We start from the raw sequence: 17,987 nt of genomic DNA, 5'->3' as shown, positions 1-17,987 counted from the left end.
GACTCTCATCTCTAGAGTGGGCAGAATATTACTGTAACAAACAACACAAGAGTTGAAGTTATCCTAAAATTGCAACATTCCATTCAATCAGAGGAAATCTACAGTGCACAAACACAACATCTTACCGTCTTATTTTTGGTCTAGTTTCTAGTGCAAATATATTGGTATACTGGAAACAATAGAAAACTAACATACAAGCAACTTTTCAGCAAAATATAGGAGCTTGTTTTGAGTCAATAGTTTTTTAACATTGACAAGAAAGTGCTCGTTATAAGTGAATTAATCAGTCAGTAGAACAATATATTTGTCCCATATTATAAATTATAATCTTTTGTTTCACTGGCAGATCATTACTGTTACTTTTTCATCAGTATCAAGGAGTTATTTCTTGATGAAAAGTTACTTGTTATTTCTGTCTTATTTCAGGTAGACGAAAGTTTTGGCACTAGAAACTACATCAAATATGCTTGGTAAGATTTTGTGTTTTTTGGAGTGCACATTCAGATTTCTAGTTTTCAGTCTCTAACTCACAAAATGGGGGAAATTGAGGATCTGAGAGTTCTTTCAGAATAGCTCTCCTCTTTTAAGCGCTGCTTAATGAACAGCTGAGTCTTTACCAGCTGCCAAGAAGACTTCCTACTAAAGGAAACCTTGAATGCAACATTAGAAATGTGTTTTAAAAAGCTGTGTGCATGCACTATTGCACTGAACAGAGAAGGCCTTCTGCTTCTCTCTCTGTCCCGTTCCCAATGTTCCCAGGAAAACAGAAAGCTGTTCTCCTTTGGCAGAGCTGCGGCCCACACAGGCCGTAAAATCGACCCCCATCGGACCTGCGGAGGCAGTCACCTCAGGCACTTCCAGTGTTGCCGGAGACCTTCTGACGCTTCATTGACCCTCCGTCCTTATCTGGGGTTTAACTGATTCTATCAGCTTCTGTCACGCTGCACAGCCTGCGCACTACGTATGTTGACATTACTGGAAGAAAGGATCCAGACATCATATGTAAAAGTAGACGTGCGTCAGAGTAGAAACACAGAGTCAGTAGGGCTCATAAAAACCTTTAAAAAGCAAGGAAATAAGCTTTGTTTAAAGTTCTGATACTAGATCACTCTATCAAAACTTATGTATCCTGCATATTGCAACATTTTATGACGATTTTTCATAACTGAAACAGGAAATACCAAAAATAAATTACATGTAGAACAGGAACATGGGAAGAAGGCAGAACAGGACTGACTTGGAAAAAGTTTTGTTTATTTCAACAAGGAACTGTTGAAATACCAGTAACAGTTAAACAAAAACAACCAGGAACTACATGGTGGCTGTGAAAAAATAACACACCCCTGTTAAAAATTCAGGTATGGGATGTAAAACCCTTCAAACTATCATCCTCCCACATCTTGACAGTATTTGCCGGTTCTACCTGGAAAAAGTCTCTGAATCTACCAAACAGCACTTGGTTCACGTGACCTAATAGATTTGCCACTAAATTTCGATCTAGACTCTGACTAGGCCATTGCAAAGTGATAATTATGCTCTCGTTAAGCCATAAAGATAAATACTTTGACTCATTGTGAAACAGAATAATTAAATACCTCTATATGTAAAGCTTTCAAGCAGAAACCAGCATGTTTGGATCAAAGCTGACTTTATTTCATCCACATTGTTAAATACTTAATTAATTCATTCCTACTTCTTAGTCTACATGTATGGAAAATACTGAAGATTCTTGTTGCATTCTCACAGCCAGTTCTTGTTGGAAAATCATGCGGCTCTCTCTGTTTTTGAGATCCTCCTCCCTGACCAGTTTCAGTCTTTTCTCTCATCTGTTGTTAAGAAATGTTGATCATATCTAATATTTTAACATTTTTGGTGTGGGGACTTTTGTCAGGCACTGTGCATGACTCTGCAGTCTCGAGGCAAAAATTAAGTGTAACGATTCACATGTTTCAAGTAGACCTGAATAGGAAAAGCTCTGACCATTACATATTCATACAAGACTAGAAAACATACAACAAAAGCAACAAAACTGCAATCTAAATGTATAAAAACAAGTATCAAAATTTCTGTAGCTGATGAAAACAATATAAATGCACAGTACTTATATTTACTCTCAGGGAAGATGTATAAGAATTTAGTCTCAACGGACATAGATGTAGATGGATGCACCGCTTGCTCAATGGGATTTGATCATGCTGTGATGATACTTTTCAATAAAATCTAACACAGAGCAACGGATTCTGCCCAAATCAGTCATTTGTGAAAGATTGGGAAGAAGAAACACATGTAAAATTACGTTTGCACTTTACCACTAGCAGGGGAAACATCAAGCATGTGTTCAGATGAAACCAAAGGGGAAATTTTTGTCCTCCAATCCAAATCTTACTCAGCACAAAACCTATTGGACTACAAAGGACCTGAGACTTGAGCTTCCAGGAGGACAGTAACCATACCACCAAAGCATTTTATTGAGTTAGAAAATAACTGTCAATATTTGAGTACTAAAGTCCTGACCCTCTCCATGCAGTGTGACTGAGCTGGAGCTGGGTCTCTTGAGGGGTAAAGAAGGCAGCAAAAGATAAGTGTACAAAGTTTAGGAGCCGACTACAAATTTCATATAAGAATATGCAGAAAACTAAGATGGTATTTTCTTCACACTTTATGTTGAAGTGCGACTTTGTGTCCTGTCCCAGCTTGTGGTTATGATGTCACAACATGGTAAAAAGTTTAAGAGTTTGAACGTTTAACCAGGTTACTGTTCATAAATGAGAAGCACTTCAGTAAATTCCCCCTGAGTGCAGTGTTGTTCTTTGCTGCTCATGACTGATTCTTTAACTGACAGACAAAGGGAGTAGGAGGAGCCACATGGGAGGAGTGTGGGACGGAGCTAGAACAACTGCTTACTCTCTTCCACTAAAAAGTGCAAAACTGTCTGATACCGGCACAAAGGAGAAGTGGAAATCCTGAGTGAGATGAGAAAAAGCCTGCGACGCTGCTCAGAGGAAGAGCTTGAGACACAAGGCTTGTTAAGAGGAAGAAGGACAGGAAAGAGGGAACAGATCATCAAGTCAGAATAATAAAGACTTTCATCTTATTACAAACCCAGAGAGCAAGAAGATTCGGGCAAACTTCAGTTCTACTGCTGGAAGGAAAGATGTTGCTACATGGTCCCGACTCCGGGAGGCATGGACTACTTGTGACACTTTTGGTTCTTTGGAGGTGAAACAATCCAAAACACAGCTCTGAGTCTGGACAAAGGGACAGAATCTATTCATGAGGACAGCCTTCTGAAAGTTTTGAATGAGGATAACCCAACACCTTATGCCAATAATGGACCACACGAGTGAGAAGGATTTTTGTTTGACTCATTTAACTGAGTGAGTCAAAGGGAGTGTGTATCTGGTGGGCTGCAGCCTGGTGAAGGGAGCCCGAGCAGGGGGAGGGGAAGAATCACCAGCCTGGATCTCTGTCCTCTGGGAGGAATCTTTTCAGTGTTCATCAATCCCCAAAAGTAAGTACACCCAGAGAGGAAAGATAATCAAATCTACAATTCCCCAGCCAGAAGAACTATCACTGCTGATGGCTTGACGGTGCCTTGTTGTTTTCGACTGCTCTGGTTTTTGCTTCTCACTCATGGACAGTTGCTTTGTCTCATAATGAATCACACTGCAAGCCCGTTGGACAATTTAAACTGCAGCAAGAATGACATGTTCAAATACCCCCTGTACAGCACAGTCTTCAGCATCGTGTTTGTAGTCGGACTCATCACCAACATAGTGGCTCTTTACATATTCACATGCTCTCTGAAATTGAGGAACGAGACCACCACATACATGATGAACCTGGTGGTGTCCGACTTGCTGTTTGTCTTCACACTGCCTCTGCGGGTCTTCTACTTCATCAACAAGAACTGGCCCTTTGGGGGGATTTTCTGCCAGATCTCCGTCTCGCTGTTCTACACCAACATGTACGGCAGCATGCTCTTTCTCACGTGCATCAGCGTGGACCGCTTCCTGGCCATCGTGCACCCCTTTCGCTCGAGGATGCTCAGGACCAAACGCAACGCCAGGATAGTGTGCGTTGCCGTGTGGGTGCTGGTACTTTCGGGGAGCCTCCCCACTGGGTTTCTGCTAAACAGTACCACAAAGGACACTGATGGGAACACTTTCTGCTTTGAGAACTTTTCATCCAATACCTGGAAATCCCACCTGTCTAAAGTGGTGATCTTTATAGAGACAGTTGGTTTCCTCATTCCTCTTCTACTCAACGTTTGTTGCTCCATCATGGTGTTGCAGACGCTGCGGCGCCCTCAGACCGTCAGTCGTGGGGGAAAGGTGAACAAAACCAAGATCCTGCGGATGATAATCGTGCACTTGTGCATTTTTTGCTTTTGCTTCATCCCCTATAACGTCAACTTGGTGTTTTATGCTCTCGTCCGCACCAAAACCATAAAGGGATGCTTTACTGAGTCGGTGGTTCGAACAATCTACCCGATAGCCCTTTGCATCGCTGTGTCCAACTGTTGCTTCGATCCCATCGTGTACTACTTCACCTCAGAGACAATCCAGAACTCCTTCAAGAGGAAGTCTCAGGCCTCCCGTTCATTTGATGTCAAGTTCTCCGAGGCCATGCAGTCTGAGAGCAGCCCCAGTTTGCAATGGAGCCTAAAGAATCTGAAAGCTAAGGTCTTCCACAACGAGTCTTCTGTATGAAAATTCTCAATGACTTTTATTTGGAGAGTTTTTCCTATTTTGGACTTCATCTCAGGGCAAATTCTTTAAACTATGGATTTAACAACCTCTGCTTTGCAGTATTACCACTTGACCCTGCTCTCACATGTGAGGATTTGTTACGACTACTTACATATTTCTGTCTCCTGTGGATTATACCGTAATTGTGTTTAACACAGTTACTCGGCCAGTGATGATGATCACCGAACTTCAGCACCGTTTTGATATTAACATATTAATGTACCTGTATAGCTGTATATATGTATGGTAAATTGTGGTGCTAACTTTAGAGTGTTATCTATTAAGTTAACAAAGAGCTAAGCTATATGTACAGGGCTTTTTGTATGTTCGGTATTAAAAGTCATTCTGTAATTCACTTTTGTGAATGTGTCATTTTTTGTAAATGTGAATTACAGAATGGAAAAGCAGCCTTGACTTTGTTCTGGGAACATTTCATTGTAGTCTTATGAATGCACTGACAGACTTCCTCATACTGCACTCACGCTATTGTCATGAATAAAAGCCATGTGCTGCCTCATGCAAAAAAAACTGCACTTTGAAACTTTTTTTTAAACATTTGAATAAAGTGTTTTCCTGTTATTTATCACACTGTCATACACCTTTAAACAGGAACTTTTAGAATTATATCTTGGTCAATTTTTTATTTTTTTTTTAAATACTGGTCCCACTGTAGTATTGTTTCTAATTTTGAACTAAATGTGGGAAGCTTGCAGTGCCACCAATAAAAGAGTGAACTTGCATAATTTAACACCAAATGCCCAAATTCAGAGAAATCCAAGTCTTTAAGTTGTTTTTTTTATTGCTCTTTGATTAAATCATATAATGTCTTTTTTTGGAAGACCTAAAGATTAAAGTGCATTCTCACTCCATTTAAACTTCACTTTTATAAATAAAATACAACAAAAATTATGTGCATAGTTTGTGATACAATTCATTGGTCAGAACATACTTTGTTTTTAGTATATTTCTGCAATGTCTTGCAGTCTGAAAGTGTATAAACAATATTGCTTTAGTAAAGAAAATACTATGAATGTATGACCATGATGTATCAATTGCATCATAAAGAGATTAAGAAATTCAAGTGATGCTTAAAATAATATTAGGTAAGCATTCAGGTTACATTTTATTTCAAACTGCTCAATTTGAAATGTTCACAAAATAATAAAACATGAAAAGGGATTCATTAAAAAAAATGAAACCTTGAACATCATACATCAAATACTTGCTGAAAATTATTTAATGGTAATAAATACTGGTGTGAAAATGTATGTATAATTTATTCTGCATTCATCAAAATATTTAAAGTGTTTTTAAGGGTAATTCTTATAACTATGTAACTATAATTGGCTGAAATATCAATGATAACACAAATGTGAGAAATCCAGCTGGCATTTCCAAAAATAAATATATGATTTATATTAGGTAAGTATAATTCTTTTAATATGCACCACAGAGGTAAGAGCTGAGAATCTCTTTTCTTTATCCTGCATGATGTAAAGAAGCGAAAGCTATGAGTTATGATATGTTTCACTTCTCCAAGGGACTTCTCTATGGCTAACTAGAACAGGAAATGCATATGTAATTGTTGCTCACTGACATTTAGAGATTCCCCACAGTTTTAGGTCATCGACATGTGAATCCACATCTGTGCTGCTGAGACCACATCGAAAGTAGGCAAAATCCTCTTAGTAAAAACATTTAAGCACAATGGGTTGATCATAGAAAGAATTGAAGCACCATGGCATTTGTTCCTTTTAAACCTACACTGGAATTTCATTTTATCTCCTGTAACACTTCGTCTTCCCTTCCCTCACAAGGACATAGTGTTTTTGTTTTTGGCTGACGAGTCTGTCTGTAGGCTTCCACCAAACTGGTTCAATTTGTACAGTCAATCAGGAAGACTTTAACTTTCAAAAAGGGATAAAAATAGAGGTGTAATAATTAAAAAATATGTTCAACTAGAGAGAAAATGATGAAATAAGTAGAAATACATTGTTTTCTATGTTTTCGTTTGGTGGAACTTTTTAACAATACAGGTAAAAGTTTATGTAATAGAAACTCATTGTTTGCATTTAGACTGAACCAGTTAGACAGCCCAAGGCATAAGCAAACCATGTAGGATACAAGATTTTTCATGCAGGAAGTATACATCATAAAAATTTTACAGTGTAGTTAGGTTTGCTAAAAATGGCTACTGGATGATGAACAAAGCATAATTTTATGTATTTAGACCCATAAAATAAACCTAGATCTTCGATAGGACATGTACTGTTATCAGTTAGAATTTATTTTATCAGACATTTAGTGTTTAAAAATAATCAGGTGTTTTTTGTTTTTTTATATATATATTTTATGTCTTGTAAAAGAAGAAGTTTGAATTATTTGATGAAGAAGTACTTTGTTAAAGAGGTCAAGGTCTCATGTTTACACACAATAAAATCCACTATACTTCTGGGTTGATAGGATTTTACTGATATATCTAGTTAAGTTCATAAACAATTATAAATGGTGAATTTAAGATTATTATTACTATATATTTCTGATTTAAAAGTATGGTCAAATGCGATAGTTGTCATCATAAATACAGTTCTCATGCAGTTTAATAGCTATGTCAACAGCTGAAATATATATAAAAAAATTTCTACTCTAGGTTTCAGTTTTCTGATGCAATTTAGGATTTTTTTGCACTTCCATGAAACACGTGGCATTCTGTGCAATTGCAATACATATTTTCACAAAAGAGCTGACGAGCTGAATCTTGTGCATAAACACAAATGAGGAACTGAGTGACAAAAAGTGACAAAAGCTACACTTTGCACGTTGCTGTTGCATGCATGAATGCTATGAAATGTTTTGGACATCAGCAAGCACTTTCAGCACATTCTTCTGCACGCTCTAAGGTGACGGAGTCATTCACAAGCCTTATGTGATCCCAACCCACCGTTGAGCATAAAGGTAAGGTTATAATAACCTTATTTACCACACACAGAAAAATATGGTTATGTTTGAGTTCAGTGCTCTGAACCCAAAAAGACAGAAGCCGATACAATTTATTTTAAGACTAAAAGAAAAAATAAATAACTGCAAGTCACGAAGAACCACTGAAGCAGAGCGTGAGAGTGGAAATCTCAAACTAAAATCTTGCAGAATTAGTCCCCGTTGTCACAGGAAGCAATGTGCTGTGAAGTCAAAGTACCAGGAAACAAGTCATCGTACGAGAAACTAACAGAAGCACATGCTGCTAAAACCTAAAGGTCAGCCAGCGACACTGTATTTAGACCTGGACCAAAATTCAACAGGACACTGTTCTGAAAACAAACAGCTTTCTGGCTAAAAGCTAACATCATCCCTGGTAAGGGCCAAACGTCTGGTTCTGTGTTTACAGTATACAATCTGATCACCAGGCGTTAATGACTGTTAACGTCGCTGCACAGAATGAAGACAGGAACAAGAGCGGATAAATAAAGGAAAACACAACTCCAAACCACTTTAGATAAATGATAGAAAACTTTTCACTCATTCAGCACCAAGAGAGACAATACAAAGTGATTTCTGTCTTAATAGTTCAGATTTACTGATTTGGTGAGGCAAACATTGAGGTACTATTCATGTTAGAGGCAGAGACTGGCATGTTTTGTGCATTCACAGCCGGTATGTTTTCAACTTAACCTTTCCTTCCCAACAGGCTGCAGGATGAGAAAACACAGGCGAGCTGCAGGTTGTCGTCACATATACATTCTGTTCTTCATTCTGTTGGGTGTGTGGACCAGCAGCTTTGTATGATAAATCTCAGTGGATGTGCATATTCAATTTTCTGGACATTTCAATTGTCTAGAAAGGTGAAAGTAGCTTTAATATGAGTAATTATATCTGCGTCTTAAATAGAAATTCACTAATCAGATTCAACAAACAATTTAGTGTCTGACAGACCAATATGTATTTTAAGTTGTTCCACTTTATTTTGTAATGAAGCAGACTAAGTATTATTAAGAAATTAAAACTTAAAATTTTTGGCAAGTCTGGTTAATTCAAGTTGACAGTCTTTTATACAAAGGCTATTTTTTAGCCTTTGTTTGGGTGATCAACTATCAATATAATACCAGAGGCAACGTCACACTGTGTGTATGCGAGAGCAGTCAGCGTTACACAGCTCTGCAGTGGAAAAGAACAATACTATTATACCACAGCAGACTAAACAGATTAGAGTTGACATTGTAAAGTAATGTGATTAATAAGCACAATTAGCACAGAGTTTTGTTAAAGCAACCTCTTAGCACTTATTTGGGATATCTTCACAGATAGTAAAAAGACTGGATTGGATTTTGAGTTTCTGGCCTCCCAGTCACCAATCAGTGCTGGTCTAATGCAGGATCTACAGATTTATCTTTGAAGAGTTCTTTAAACTATTTTCCCGCAACACAAGATCACTAATCTAATGTTTATGCCATCAGCGGTGTCATCACAGCACCATGTCGCTCTTGAAGACCCTAAAGTGTTCTTGATCAAGACTGTCAGCTTTTGGGTCCACATCACCCTGTGATAAATCTGACACGTTTCTCCTCTGATCGTCCTGATGAGCTCTTTGAAGCTCTGTCAGCCTGTATCAGCAGAGCAGTGATTTCTGCTGGAAATCTGACACCAGGAAAGGCAGTTTGGGTTGGGTCAGTTGTGAGGTTGGTGGAGAGGTTATTGTCCTCAGATTCAATCCACATCTTGGGTCACATGACAGGGGGGAGCACCATTTTGCCCAATGGATTTGGGGGAAGGGGCCCACTACATTAGATGATCAGCTATTTTCCTCTCCACACAAAGAAAATTTGGCAGGAAATGGCTGTTATTACCCTGACATGGCTAGTGGCTATTTGGATATTTGCACCGTTCTCTTGTAATTACAATAAACATGCCATATACTTTTGTTCCATCAATTTTGCAGAAAGTGTCGACTTTTATAGCAGTTAGTCACATTCTGTTGTGTTGTTGGGATGGTGGGGGGGGCTATTATTCAATACAAGGCTTGTTTTCCTGGCAAAGATAATGCAATAAAACCACAAAACCTGCCTTCAGCTATCAGGATGTGGTTAATAAGCAGAAAAGGGAAATCTTGCTGTGTTGACACAACAACATCCTGGCTCAATGTAAAACCAGATGCAGGGACCATTAACAAGCTGCAGGATAGAATGAGACGAGATAGCTTTGCCAAATAACGAAGCAACACAGTCGCATGTAATCTGTGTAACTCCCCATTGTCTCCACCATAAGCATCTCTTATCAATCCTCTGGAGCAGTTATGTGACCAGTTTAGCTCTTTGTTGCTCAAAATCTAAGGAATGAAACAGGGACTATGTCTGGCATGTTTAAAATACACTCCCTAATTTGGGAGAACATGGTGTTTATGAAAATACATGCATTTTGTCCAAAGGCTTCAATAGATTCATTTGAGAGGCCCCACATGTAGCTCAGCGTCACACCCAGGAAGCTTAATTTGGCAGCAGCCATTAGCACAACGCCTCAATGTTTCTGTCTTAGTTAACCCGATGAGTCTTCACCTTCAGCCAAGAATCCAGTCTGCCGAGACCTGCTTGTGTCTTAGCACATGAGTCAGGAAGTTCCTGCTTCGTATAACTGACAGAAGATGATTTATAATGGGGCTTGCACCATTTGAGCAACCGAGTGTTTTGATTTGAAACACAAGAGGGAAAATATTGTGATTGCTTCACTTTCAGATGGTGTGTATTGAGACAGAGGGGATGACAGCATCACTGTTACGCATTAAACTCAAAAGCTGCAAGTCCCAACATGCCAGGGTATGTTAAAGGGATTGGGAAGAAGCAGTTCTCACACAGCGATCTGCGCAACTATCTAGGAATTTGAAAATCACCACACACACTTTGGCACACAGTGTTTTTATAGTTCGCACAGCCAGATTAGATTATATAGACATTTAGGATTGTCTCTGCACTCTAAATATTGCTGAATGATTTCTTCACTTCCACAGTGCTCTCTTAACGGTGTTAGTAACAAGTTTGTTCAATAAAAGGGGGAGGAGATGTTATGTAAAATCAACTTTTTTGAGGTTTATTGACATTATATCAACAAATTGAAGTCAATAAAGTGAATAAAGCTGGGAAATATTTATAGTGCTTCATACACACATATACACACATGCGTCCAAAACACTTTTGGGCTATATCTTTATTTTTCACATGTCTTGTTATGGCATTTAATGCAGGGAATAAGAAATGCAACGCCTGTTTGATTTCATGAAATTCAGACTGCATTTCACATAAATACACATGCCAAATTAGTGAAATTCTGTCTGGTGAAATCTCCCCAGAGGACCTAAAAGGAAGCTGTCCACAACCGAACATATCCCAGGCCCCAAAGACCACAGTTGGCCTCAGAACCTCAGACCACCAACCAGAAACTCATCATCCTGCTGAAACAGCACCAAACCAAGGGGGATGGCCACTCCCACCCCTAAAATCATCACCACATCACCAAACCTGTGCATGCGTAGGACATTCCACACCCATCGACTGTTCAACTCAAGCTGTGCCAGAAACAAGGCTCACACAGCAATAAAGCATGGAAAAAGAAAGGAAAGGAAGCCCCAAGTGACTAAAAAATGTATTTAAGGGTGCCTTTAACGGTCAAGTACAGAGAAAATTGCAGTGGACCTAATGCCAACCCCTGTGGGAACCTGCTGGGCTAGAGGTTGTTTTTTTCAACACACTTAGTTTTCACTTTAGAAGTGATCTTAAATCAAGAAAATGTTGCGTTAGTATAATAACACAAACTACTACTGTTTTTTTTTATATCATGAATATACTGCCTCTGTGTAACACACTATATAATAGCACGTCTAATCTTTTTCTCTCGGCAATGACTGTTTGAGTCTGACTCAGCCTGGTTTCACAGAGGCTTTTAAAGAAGCATAAAAAAATAGAACTGGGTGTGTTCAGCTTGATGATACAAGTTAGGCTTTTTGATGCTGTGAACTCCTCCTTCAGAGGGTTAAGAGTGGGACTGAGCGGCCGATGTGAAGACACTAATCCTTTCCAGTAGCTTAATCAGACAGAACAGACCACAAGTGAAACTGACATTTCATGAGAGAAATGAGAGGTTTGTAGTTCCACAGTATTATAGCAACCCTAGAAAACAGCCACATTAAAATTACATTCAGTTCTCATTTTTTATTCTCCTAAAAAAAAAAGAGATAATAGTGTAAAATTAAACTGTAAATTTTTTACGTTGGCTTTTTAAAATTGGCACAGTCATAACTAAAAATATGACTATTTCAGTGTATGGTGAAAGTTTTAAGACTGAGAAATTTAGATTTTTCCTAACTTTGCAGGTTGAGTTTTTATGGTCGCAATTTGATTGAAAAATATCATTAGCGTACAAAAATGTATTTTTGCATTATTTTAGCCCCATCAGACAATAATTATGTTTAACTACTGTAAAGAAAGTGTAGAAAGCCACTTTTCTGTACGAAAATAATTTCTTACAGAAGTGCTCTGGACTGCAGAGGACTGGGGTTCAGGTATTTTCTCCAGTTAAGCTCTTTCAAACTGCTGGAACGTCTGGAAAAAAATAAAAAAGATCAACACTCCCACGAGTCATGCCAGCAGTGAAGGATTAAAAAATAAATAAATAAAAATGTCTAGTGTTTATGTGTTATGAATAAAATAACTTATAATTCCCAGCAATCCAGTGATTTGATGATAGACAATGTTTTTTTCTAGCACGATGAAGCATCCATTCATAATACAAATGTATCTCAGGGACAAAAAGATTGAAGGTCTGGCTGAGAAGCCTGGTCAATCCTCAAATTCAGACAAACTCCAAACATTAATGAATTAAGAATGAGTCAACACCGGTCAGGATTTTAACTTGTATGCCAGGTCAAATTTCAGACATCTTGATTTCTTTTTTCTTTTTTGACGCTTTTGAAAATGAAGTCTGCATAAACATTAATTTTTTTCTTGATTAAGAAAGTTCTAGCCTGTGAGATACTCCACCTCATGTTACCATAGGAACATCTGCAAAGAAGATCCAATAATGCAGAAACAGTAAATTTTGTTTTGAAACCTCTGGTGAGGACTATATAATTAAAGCTTCTGTTCAACCTTCTTGTTTTAGAGCAGTTTCTCCTAGCAACCCTTATAATCCTACAGCACACACTTAAGAAAATACCCAAGTCACCCTCCACAGCACAGCCATAAAAGCCTTTGGGTCAGCCTGTCCTCCATTAGGAATGTCCACAGAGTCTCGTAAGAGCTCTCAACACTTTCCCTCTCTTCCCTGGCAGAATCAAGTCTCCTACATGTTGCACACAAAAATAGTTGACAACACCTTCTCAGCCGACATTTCCCCGAGAATCACATTTTTTTTTCTTTGAGATATGATCACGTCATTTAGCATTTTAAGTTCCTGTTGAAGAGGGAGAAAGAGGTGCTCAACAGACGATTGGCTCAAGACTCCATGTCCTTTTGAACCAGGATCCTGGAAAGGCAACCCCCTAACATTTTGGCCTCAAGGTGGGAAGGACACAGTTCATCGATAGCCCTGAGGTTATCAGCACAGCTCCAAAACAAACCCCACAATTAGCCCCCATGGAACAGACAGATAAAGCCAAAAGAATTCAAGCAGAGCCAGAGCCTGAAATCAGAGTGTCACAAAAATACATAATGGACATCCTGTACGGGTATTTTACAAGGATATCACATTAGGGGAGAGGTTTTGAACCTCCTGCCTAGTTTATGAAGTTGTTCTTGAGAACTTTATGTGTCAGAGACAGGGGCCTGTTTTATATCCAGCTGTCCACAGTGAAAATATGAAAAATATGTGATTAAAAGTGTGCCAAAACAAAGTAGATAACATTTTTCTTCAGTTCTTGTCTGCTCTTTCGAGCACACTCTGTGCCTTGAAAAGATGATCATAGTGCCTTATGTTTCGGCTTGTATTTTAATGTCAAAACCACAAACAATATTTATAGGGATTTTAGGTGAGGCTAACACAAAGTGGAGGATAATTGTGAAGAAGAACAAATATGTCATTGTTTTTTGCCTCTTCTATTCTGGTACCCTGTGGAGAATTTATCCATTCTCCATGCTAAGTTCTTGATGAGATTGAAGAAGAGTCAGTGAGTTGAATTCATAAATTCTATTTTATTGGCCTTCATTTGACAGCCAACTGACAGGAAAGCAGGCACTGAGAGAGGGGGAAGACATGCGGCAATATCACCAGGCCAGGAATCAAACCAGCGACAGCCGCGTCGAGGACTAAGACCTCCACACGTGGGCTGCGCTCAACCCCTGCGCCACCACAGCACACCACAAATTCTGTTTATTAATACCAAAATACATCTGCTCCACTCCCCTTGCTACCTTTAGGAGTTAGCAGGACAAAATGGCAACAAGCAACAGTTGGTAACTTCCTTTGTTAGCCTCTAAGCTTCGCCCTAAAGAGGGCGTCACATCCACCATGTAGCTTTGAAGGCGTTTCCTAACATGTCATTTCTTGTAGCTTTAGCTTTGCAACTAGCTAAAAGAGATAGGAGGAAAACACAGAATTATGTATTTTCAACAACCCCCAAGGAAAATACTGTGAAATGTTGCACATTTAGCGACTTCATTTTTCCGCCTTTCTTTTTTTGCATGACAATTTAAGTTCACTCAAACTGGATGGGGAAAACAATTCTAACAGGAAGTTTCTAGAACTAATACTAAAATCTAGTCTGGGTTCTGACCAGGCCGTTCTAACAAATGGATATATTTTGAGCTACATGTTCAGAGTTTTTGTCCTGCTTGAAGGTGAATCTTTGTACCATTCTCAAGTTTTGTGGAGTTTCTAACAGATTTTTATTTCAAGGATTCCCGTGTTTTTAGTCTCATTAATCTTCCCATCGTCTGACCAGCTTTCCTGTCGATGCTAAAGGAGATTATAAGTTTTAATAATAATATCAGCTTTGTGTGAGGAAGAATCAGGAGCAGTGTTATACTGCTGTCTAAAATTTGTTTTTATTGGTCTTGGAACCAGTTAAACAGCACTACAGTGACATGAGCAGAGGAAGAGGCAGGACTAATGCATTTGTTTACTACTGACCACACACTGATCCTTGCTTGTTGTCTGGTTTAATGCAGCAGCCTGGCTTGTATCAGCCGTTATGTTGTGACAACACACTGACTCATTAAATTCATTTTGTGGTGCCTCGGTGGTTAGCTGTGGGTCTGGAAGGAAAACTAAATTAGGAGCCGCATTACTCTCTGGAATTTAAATAACCCTATTCTGGACATTTGCTTTTTTTTTTTCTTTAAATAAATAAATAAATAGGAAGCAGCATTATGTCTGAGCAAAGCACTGACAAGAGATGGGGAAAAAAACAAACCTCCCCCCCAAAAAAAACATGTACAGTGATGTCAACTATATTAGACGGCTTTACCCTACAGGACCTCTCAGGTCACAAACCGATTTCATAGAACGTAAGTTGTATTTCAGTGAAACAGGAAATGAGACAACACGTAAGCACAGACAGGATTTAACACTATCATATCAAGCTGCTATATTGGATGCTGCATTAAATACAAGATAGAGATGAGACCTTTACACACACTTGTGCATTTCAGTGGTGCAGTTTTCAGAGTAGGCGGATAATTCAGCAAAGAGCCTCAATGTTTTTGTTTTAAAGAAAAAAATAGAAGTGAGGGCACAAGTTTAAGTTTATTTTGATTTTTTTGGATGAAAACAGCTCTAACGTACCACATGCATCCATATATATTTGAAAAAAAAAAAGTTTCACAAAGAAACCACAACCTTTTATAGCTATCAACAACCTTCCGCTATAATTCCGGCTGGATAATTAACCACTATCCAGTCAGAAGCTATTTAAATTGGTTGATTTCCTGGCATGGACCTGACCTTTGCACGCATTTCAAAAAGCTGGGGAAGACATCTGTGTTTTGGGAAGGCATTGTCCTTTTTAAAACCAGTTTTGGTGTCTTTTTGGGGTCATATCCTTAATGGTACTTCATACTTTCAACAAGTTTCAACCATCTGACCCACACTGTTTAAGCAATCCAGCAGTTGTCAAAGTACAAGTGTCAGTGTCAATACTGAAAACAGAGGAAGAGAGGAATCCACACTCCAAAATGTATGCTTTCAAGCTTGACAGAAATTTGCAGCTGGAGAATCCAAATGTTTTCTGCAAAGCGTTTGGTTAGATGAGACAAAGATTTAGCTTTTGGACAATAATTAGAACATGTATGTGTGGAGGAGTCAAGGCGAGGCTTTCCAATATACCAACTGTCAAGCATTATGCTGCAGGTTTAATTATTTTTCTGCATCTTAGAAAAAAAAGAAAAATAATTTTCATGTAGAGAAAATAATTTTCACTACATATGTTGAAAAAAGGAGCATTACATTTGCGGTCCCACATGAATAGCTCAGTCAATTTAATATATGTGGGCAATGAGGCCTTAATATAACATTACTAAATAACTGAATAGACATCAACAAAACGCTTCATTGCAAGTCTCTACACTTTTTCTCTACACTCAGTTCTCACAGTTAAGCCCTGTTGAGTCTCTATTGACTTTGCTGTCTCTAGGTAATGTGCAGTCATACACAAACATCCCAATAAGGCATGTTTATTAGATTAAAAGTATATTTTAAAAACAACAACCTGTATTGTTTCACATTGTCAGTTACTGGAATAAATGAACTTTTTAGTAATATTCTAATTCATTGCCAACTTTGCCTCCCACTGTGCTGTTTGCTGTTGCTGTACCTGTTAAGGTGTGTCCATCCTGGAGAAGCTTGCAGAAGATTACCAGTTGAGTGTGTTTGCTTCTGCATCCCTGCGATACGAAAATAAATATGCCTTTGAATTAAACGAGTCTGTGTATTTTTTTTCAAATCCCTTATTTTCTCAGCTGTGTCCGTTCTCCATTTTGTTCTTTGGCTAAGTGGCAGGTTCCTTCTAGCTAAATGTACTGTATCTGTAATAAAACGTATGACTCAGAACAAGTAAATGTCCAAAAATAAAGTGGCTTTCTTTATCTTTTTCCCAATTTCAACCTCAAAATGTTAATGTATTTTTTTAGGATATAATGTGACAAACTGACACAAACCATGGTGTGGCTTTGTGAAGTTAAAGGTAAATGATTTTCAGAAATGGTCACATGCGTGCCTCTATATTCAGCCTCCTTCAATCAGTACTTTGTAGAACCAATCTTCTCTAATTACAGCTGCAGACCTTTTGTGGCATGTCTTTAACAGCTTTCCACATTTTCACAGATTCCTCTTCACAAAATAACTCAGTCAGTCAGACTGAACTTTGAATTGACAATTCAATCCATGATTATGTACTTCTTTAAGCTAAAAAACCTCCATGGAAATATACTGTATGTATATGACATTCTCAGACGTTTCTCGCAGCTTTAGATATTCTATAAGCCAACATAAAAACGTGATATGTGCTCACATTGCTTTATATTGTCTGTAATTGTCTTTTTTTTCCTCAGGCTTGCCATTCTGTCTATGGTCCTTGCGCATAGTGGTTCTACAATTATCTAAATAAGGAAGGATGACACAGAGACATGGTGGCAGAACTAAAGGTTGCACTGCTCATCAGGACCATACAAACTTTTACTCTAAAAATAATCGAGTTTTAAACAAGCCTAACTGCATCCCACTTCATATAATCACCCATATCCAAATTTAAACGTTCATGGTCTTTTAGCCACTAGTAAATTGTTCCACCACACCAAAACCCTCTTGGCCACGCCAATTTCTATTGTGTGACACAGAGCATCAAAACAGTGGCGAGCACACACAATGGAGGGTCTCTGCAACGCGCTAGAAATAATCATAACAATGACGGCTCTCGTATTTATAGTTGCAAAGAGACTCCCAAGCAGCGCCGAAGTGCTTTGTTATTAACAGGAAGAGCTGCTCCCCATCAAGAACAGACAGCACTTCTCCTTAACGGTTGATTCATGTTCAAGGTTCTCACTGTCTGCAAGTTACCAGTAAGGCCGTAAATATTAACCGAAAATGCAAATACAGCATAAAAATAGATCCACATGTCGTGTCCAAGCAAACGAAAACAAAAGGGTTGGAGAGGCAACGGAGCGCTCTGATTGAAAAACGGCTTTCCAAGCATCAGTAGCCAGACAGAGATCATTGGGTCATCTCGCATCTGTAGAGCTTTTCCTGAGTGAAACTCGGGACAAT

General features: G+C 38.6%; 1 protein-coding gene across 1 annotated transcript; it reads left to right on the top strand.

Moving 5' to 3' along the window:
- The first annotated feature begins 2,905 nt into the window (after nt 1–2,905).
- Nucleotides 2,906–5,330, top strand: LOC103475007 (lysophosphatidic acid receptor 6). Its single transcript, XM_008426367.3, has one exon. It carries the CDS (start codon nt 3,657–3,659, stop codon nt 4,710–4,712), a length of 1,056 nt encoding a protein of 351 aa, XP_008424589.1. The 5' UTR covers nt 2,906–3,656; the 3' UTR covers nt 4,713–5,330.
- The last annotated feature ends 12,657 nt before the right edge of the window (nt 5,331–17,987 follow it).

The sequence above is a fragment of the Poecilia reticulata genome, chromosome 13 (genome assembly GCF_904066995.2).
Source record: "Poecilia reticulata chromosome 13, P_reticulata-male-v2, whole genome shotgun sequence".
Classification (NCBI taxonomy): domain Eukaryota; kingdom Metazoa; phylum Chordata; class Actinopteri; order Cyprinodontiformes; family Poeciliidae; genus Poecilia; species Poecilia reticulata.
Note: the sequence above shows the minus strand (reverse complement) of the source record. Positions and strands in the feature narration are given on the sequence as shown.

Bases quoted from the DNA above. Each gene is read 5' to 3' on its own strand.
- LOC103475007 (XM_008426367.3), top strand. From the start codon at position 3,657: ATGAATCACACTGCAAGCCCGTTGGACAATTTAAACTGCAGCAAGAAT.